The sequence below is a fragment of the Melozone crissalis genome, unplaced genomic scaffold (assembly GCF_028551555.1).
Source record: "Melozone crissalis strain CALT ecotype California unplaced genomic scaffold, PUWL_Pcris_2 ptg000176l_1, whole genome shotgun sequence".
Lineage (NCBI taxonomy): Eukaryota > Metazoa > Chordata > Aves > Passeriformes > Passerellidae > Melozone > Melozone crissalis.
Genome location: NW_026535943.1, coordinates 370,470 through 377,660, shown reverse-complemented (window position 1 = coordinate 377,660; position 7,191 = coordinate 370,470). Strand labels below are relative to the sequence as shown.

General features: G+C 66.6%; 1 protein-coding gene across 1 annotated transcript; it reads left to right on the top strand.

Moving 5' to 3' along the window:
- Positions 1–222: 222 nt before the first annotated feature.
- LOC128948914 (translation initiation factor IF-2-like) lies at positions 223–2,518 on the top strand. The gene is made up of 2 exons (XM_054293670.1): positions 223–415; positions 1,128–2,518. The coding sequence occupies exons 1-2, from the start codon at positions 223–225 to the stop codon at positions 2,516–2,518; spliced, it is 1,584 nt and encodes a 527-aa protein (XP_054149645.1).
- Positions 2,519–7,191: the final 4,673 nt, after the last annotated feature.

Genomic DNA, 7,191 nt, shown 5'->3' with positions numbered 1-7,191 from the left:
CCTTGGCCCCGATCCGGCCCCGGCCGCCCGCGTGGCCCCGGCACCGCGCCAGGCGGGACCCGGGCACTGCCCCCGGCCTTGGGGTGCCCCCTTTGTCCCCGTGCCCCTTTGTCCCCGTCGCCCGCCCCCGCCCCGGCCGCTGCGGCACCGGGCTGGGCTGAGGCGGCCCAGCCCCTCTGCGGAGCCGCCGTGACGTGCGAGGCCGGAGCTGCCGCATTGCGGATGGGCCCCCCCGGCCCCCCCGGCCCCGCTCCCGCTGCCCCTCCGGGGACCCACACCTCCAGCTGGGGACAGCGGGGTCCCCTGGCCACCACCCGGGGCCAAAACGCCGTCCCCAGAGCCAAAAGGCCACCGGAGCCACCGGCGGAGCCACCTGCGATGCTCACGGCACCGGCTGCACCAAGATGGTGCCCGGGCACGGCCCTGGCACGGCGAGGGACGGGGACATGGTGGTGGCTCCTGGATGGGGCTGCCCTGCCATGGGGACACTGCGGGTGGGCACCAGACCGGCCTCGACACCCTGAAACCGGGGCTGGATCCATGGGAATGGGCAGGTGGGGATGGATGGGGACAGGGACAGGATGGGGATGGGGACAAGATGGGGACAAGGACAGGGAGGGGGAAAAGGACAGGGACAGGGATGGGGAATGGGATGGGGATGCGGACAAAGACAAGAACAGGGACAAGATGGGGATGGGGACAGGGATAAGATGGGGATGGCATGGGGATGGAGATGGGGACAAGGACAGTGACAAGATGGAGATGTCATGGGGACAAGGACAAGGACAGGGACAAGATGGGGATGGGGACAGCGGCAGGGATGGGAATGGGGACGCGGATGGAGATGGTGGGGATGGGGATGAAGTGTGGGACAAGGAGAAAGAGGAGAAGGAGAAGAGAAGGAGAAGGAGACAGGGATGGGCATGGGGATGGGGACAGGGACAGATAAAGATGGGCATGGAAACGGGACAGAGACAGAGACAGTAATTTTTCAGGGCTAGAGACGAGGAAGGGGATGCGGCTTGAGCTGGGGACAGGGATGGAGACAGAGCAGGACACGGACGGGGACAGTGACGGAGCAGCCGGGAGCTCCATGCCGGGCTGAACCGGGCCGGTTTGTGCCGCAGTGCCCGCAGAGACACCGGGCACGGCCCCCGCCCAGCGCCCGCGGACGCCTCCTCACCCCAGAGCAGCCCCAGCCCCGGGCAGGACCCACCCGGGCACCCCGACCGAGGTTTGGGGTCCCCAGACAGGGCTGGGGGACAGCCCGAGCCCCCCGCAGCACCGGGCGGGCAGGGGGTGCGCGCCGGGGATCGGGGGGCTCGGACAGCCCCCCAAAGCAGCCCCGCCGTGTTCCGGGCCGCCGCCGAGCCGGGCTTTCGTTAGCGGCACAATTCGGGCCGGCGGAGCCGCCCCCGGGGCTGCAGAGCGGGCACGGAGCGCACCGGGGGCGGGGGGGGCACCCCGGGACCCCCAGAGAGCCCCCCCCGGGCCGGGGGCCGCGGGCGGTGGGGCCGCCCCCCGATCTCGTTGTCACCCGCGGCGCCCCCGGGACGGGAGCGCGGCGCCACCGCCCCGACGGGAGACGGGCGAGGTTCGGGGGGCCCGGGCGGGATGGGGGGCGCCGGGAGCGGGGGAGGCACGGGGGGCGCAGCCCGGAGGGTTCGGGGACCCTCCCGTCGAGGAGAAGCGGGACGGGGGGAGCGCAGCGCCGGGCTCGGGGCCCGCCGGGAGCGGGAGCGGGAGCGGGGGGGGAAGGGAGCGGTTCAAGGGGGCTCCCCGAGCCCCGGGGGGGTCCCGGCAGGACCCGACCCCCCCCGGGCCCGAGGGCAGCACTTACCTGAGCTGCCATCGCTGCCTCCGCTGCGGGCGGCCCGACGGGGGGCTCCCCGCGGGGCGGGGGGCACGGGCGGGCACGGACGGACACGGGCGGGCACGGACGGACACGGGACCCCCCCCCGGCACCCCGCACATCCCCGGGGGGGCCCCGCCGCGCCCGCGGCCCCGGCGCTCGCACAAGTGGCGGGGAGCGGCGGCGGCGGCGGCCTTAGCCCGGCCGGGGGACCCCCCCTGCGGCTCCCAATTGGCCCAGGTGCCCCGGAAGGTGGAGCCGGGCCCGGGGCGGGGAGGGGGGGACGGGCTCACCTTGGGCCGCCCCCCCTGCCCCGCTCCCCACCCCCGGGGCCGCCCCGCCGGGGCAGCGGCGCTGTCCGAGCCCCCGTTCGGCTCCGGGGGCGATGCCGGGACCCCCCCGGGCTGGGAGCGGAGCGGGGGCTCCGAGCAGGCGGAGCCGCCCCCGCTCCATCCAGCGCTGCCCGCGCTCCGCGGGGCGGAGGCGGCGCCCGCCCATCCCCGAGCCCCGGGGCGGCTCCGTCCGGCGGGCAGGGCCCGGGCACGGCTGAGCCCCGGCCGGCGCTTCCTTCCCTTGGGGGGGCATTTTTATAGCCGGGGCCGGCCCGCCCCGGGGCCGCCGTCGGGGCCGCTCACCGGCTGTCGGACACCGGAGCCGCGCACCTGAGCCGCCCCGACAGCGCCGATCCGGTTTCGGTTTCCCGCGGCCGAGACTCCCCCCAGTCCCCCCGCGGGCCCGGGGGGGCGAAGGAAACCGATCCCGACCCCCCCCGCACCCCCGGGCACCGCAACCCGAGAGGCGCAGCTGCCGCCGCCCGCCCCGAGGGGCTGGGGCGGGATGGGATGGGATAATGGGATGGGATCCATGGGATGGGATGGGATCCATGGGTTGGGATGGGATAATGGGGTGGGATCCATGGGATGGGATGGGATAATGGGATGGGATCCATGGGATGGGGTGGGATAATGGGGTGGGATCCATGGGTTGGGATGGGGGGCTCGGGGGGTGCGATCACTGCTGTGGGTCTGTGATGGATCCCGGGGGGTGGGAAGCGCTCTCGGTGGTCCCGGTGGTCTCGGGGTCCCCCCCGTGTCCCGGCGCTGCAGGGATGGGGCGCACGGAGCAGCCCGCCCCCATCCTGCTGAAATTATATCCCACCCCCCAAACTGCGTTTCTTGTCACCAGATTAAACCCAAATCACCCCCCAAACTCCCCAGCGCAATAACGCAGGTTGAAACCATCTGTAAAAAAATCTAAATAAACAAAAATACAAATTTATAAGGATAAAACTCTCTCGGGGGGGGTCAGTGCCGCCCCCCCGGGCAGGCCCGTGTGCAGCGCGGGCTCCGGCGCCGCAAACCAGCCCGACCAGTTTGGGGCCGGCCCCGCCGGGAGCGGGATCGGGTTGCGGGGCCGGGACGGAGGCGGGAGAAGCCATCGGGGCTGCCCGGGGGTTCTGTGGGGTGAAACCCCCCGGGCGTGGGGGGACAGGGGGGCTGGGCTGGGGGAACCCCCCCAGAGGGATGGAGGGGAGGGCAAGGACAGGAGGAGGGGCTGGGATGGGTGGGGGATTGGTGGATCCTGGGATTGGGATGCCCTTGGGATGCTGCTCTGTGGGGTGGGGCTGGGGAAAGGAGGGTCCTGGGATGGTCCCCAAACCCAGGGAGGTCCTGGAGCTCGGGGGCACCTCTGGGGGTCCCCAAGACCTGGCGTGGTCCCCCCGAGCCAGGGGTGGTCCCCAGGGGTGGCTGCCAGGCAGGGAAGCAGCTGGGATGGTCCCTGCATCCCATCAGAGGCTTCCCAGGATTCCAGGAGGGTCTCAAGCCCAGAGGGAGCCAGGATGGTCCCAAAGAGGGTCCCAGAGACCTCAAGACACTTCTGGAGCCTCCAGAATTATTCCCAAGGAAAGAACAACCCCAGATGGTCCCCAGAAGTCAGGATGGTCCTCAGGACCTCAGGATGGTGCCCAAGAGCCTGGGATGGTCCCTGAGACACCAGGATGGTTCCTGGCACCCCAAAACTGTCCCCAAGGTGGGAACCATCCCAGATGATCCCCAGAGACCAGGGTGATCCCTCCCCAAGATCCTTGGATGGTCTCCAAGCAAGAAAGAACCTGGAATGATCCCCAAGAGCCCGGGATGGTCCCTGAGACCCCAGGATGGTTCCTGACATTCCAAAACTGTCCCCAAGATGAGGGATGATCCCCCAAAACCAGGATGATCCCTCCCCAAGGTCCTTGGAAGGTCTCCAAGCAAGAAGAACCTGGAATGATCCCCAAGAGCCCGGAATGGTCCCTGAGTTCCTGAAATGATCCCCAAGAGCCTGGAATGGTCCCTGAGACACCAGGATGGTTCCTGGCACCCCAAAACTGTCCCCAAGGTGGGAAGCATCCCAGATGATCCCCAGAAACCAGGGTGATCCCTCCCCAAGGTCCTTGGAAGGTCTCCAAGCAAGAAAGAACCTGGAATGATCCCCAAGAGCCCGGAATGGTCCCTGAGTTCCGGGATGCCCCAGCTGAGGACGGTCCCCAAGCCAGGAGGCCCCTGGGGCGGTGCCCGTGCCAAGGGATGACCCCAAAGCCGGGACACGGTGCCAGCCCCAGCACGGTGCCAGCCCCAGCAGGGGATGGGGCCCTCACTCAGGCTCATCCCTCTCCTGGCATCTCCAACATTTCGGCTCCACCGAGGAGCCGCCGGAATTTCCCATTGGCCTCGTCCCGCGTAAGCCGAGCGGAGCCAACGGCCCTGTTTAAAAATTTACATCTCCTTCTTGTGTTCCTGGGCCCAGTCTGGGATGGATGGGCTGCAGGAGGCTCTGGGAAGGCGGAGGGGCCGGGCAGGGCAGCGCTCAGCGGGGCCGGGCTCGGGGATGGATGGATGGATGGATGGAAGGATGGATGATAAGGATGATGCAATATTGATGTGCAGGGAGCTGCATCAGCCAGGAAACCCTCCCAGGATGTTCCATGGCCAAATCCTCCCTGTTCCATGAGATCCTGGCTCCAAAATGGGGTGGAAGCTCAGGGAGAGGCAGGGGGGAGCCTGGGTCACCCTGGTGGGCACCACCCCAGGCTGGGATGAGCAGGGATGAGCAGGGATGAACAGGGATGAACATCCCATTCCTGTGGGTTGTGGTTTTTTGGTCTGGAGCTGTGGATTCGTCATCACCATGCTCAGGTGGGGAGAGGAAAATGGAATGAAGGGAGGAGTTGGGGGAAAAGAGCTAAAAATTGGGAATGAGGGAGAAAGCCTGGCTCTGAAAGGCTCAGAATCACCGGGTTTGGGGGAAATGGAGACATTTGTCACCAAACGTGCCCTGAGCTGGGAGTGTTCCCTGCAGGGGCACTCCTGGGATGTGACAGGGCCAGTGGGATCCATCTGGGAAGGTCCATCCTGGTCCAGTCCCACCATTCCAGCCGGGCACACACACGTGTCCCACAGGTCATGGCTCGCTCCGTTGGCACATCCTGAGCTGGAATTGGAGTCTGGATGGAGGAGGAGGGAGCCAAACCCTTCCCCACAGCCCGAGATGGAGCCAAACCCTTCCCCACAGCCCGAGATGGAGCCAAACCCTTCCCCACGGCCCGAGATGGAGCCAAACCCTTCCCCACAGCCCGCTGCCCCTCCTGCCCTTCCCAGGGTGGGATGGGGCCGTGTCCCTCGGGAATGTCATGCATTAGTAATGGCCACCGATCCGATCCGCCCGCGCTGACGGCATTTCTTCCAGCGGGAGCAACAATCGGGCGTAACCGGAGCCGCACGGGGCCGGCGGGAGGCTCAGGTGTCCCCCGGGGACAGCGGGGTCACCGCGCGGGGCTGGCGCGTCTGGGTGCCCGCGGGGCTGGGGGCGTCTGGATGGACACAGGATGGACACATCCATGGACACAGGGATGGACGCAGGGATGGACACAGGGATGGACCCAGGGATGGACACACAGATGGACACAGGGATGGACACATCCATGGACACAGGGATGGACACACAGACAGACACAGGGATGGACACAGGGATGGACACACGGACGGACACAGGGATGGACACAGGATGGACACGGGGATGGACACAGGATGGACACAGGATGGACACACAGATGGACACAGGGATGGATGGACACATCCATGGACACAGGGATGGACACATCCATGGACACAGGGATGGATATACAGATGGACACAGGATGGACATAGGGATGGACACATCCATGGACACAGGGATGGACAGAGGATGGACATAGGGATGGACACATCCATGGACACAGGGATGGACAGAGGATGGACATAGGGATGGACACAGGATGGACACAGGGATGGACAGAGGGATGGACACACGGCACCGCCAGCACGGCATCCCTGAGATCCTGTCACAGGGGCTGGGGGGTGGCACCAGCCAGAGCCTGACAGGGGTGGCACCCACAGACCCTTGGGATGGCACCCACAGACTCTTGGGGGTGGCACCCAGAGACCCCTGGGGTGGCACCCACAGAACCTTGGGGATGTCACCAAACAAAGCCTGATGGTGGTGGCACCCAGATCTTCATGGGGGTGATACCCAGGTCCCCACAGGGATGGCACCAAGCAGAGCCAGAGCCCAATGGAAATGGCACCCAAACCCCTTTGGGATGGCACCCAAAACTCCACAGGGAGAGCACCCAGATCTCCAGAGAGTCCTCGGAATTCCATGGGGATGGCAGCACCCAAAGCCCTGTGGGAACCCAGAAATCCACGGGCTGGCAGCCAGGACCCCGTGGGGCTGGCACCCCAAAATCCCTTAGGGTGGCACCCAGGGAAATGGCCCCAAAGCCCCTCTGGGGTGGCACCCAGAGCCCAATGGGAGTGACACCAAAATCCCATGGGAATGGCACCCAAAGCTCCTTGGGGACAACACCCAAAGCCCTGCAGTGGTAAAAGCCAGAGTGCCATGGGAATGTCACCCAAAGTGCCATGGGAACGTCACCTTGAACCCCACGGGAATGTCACCTGGAACCCCATGGGAATGTCACCCAGAGTCCCACGGGAATGTCACCTGGAGCCCCATGGGAATGTCACCCAGAGTCCCGTGGGAATGTCACCTGGAGCCCCATGGGAATGTCACCCAGAGTCTCACGGGAATGTCACCTTGAACCCCATGGGAATGTCACCTGGAACCCCACGGGAATGTCACCTGGAGCCCCATGGGAATGTCACCCAGAGTCTCACGGGAATGTCACCTTGAACCCCATGGGAATGTCACCTGGAACCCCACGGGAATGTCACCTGGAGCCCCATGGGAATGTCACCCAGAGTCTCACGGGAATGTCACCTGGAGCCCCATGGGAATGTCACCCAGAGCCCCATGTGGAT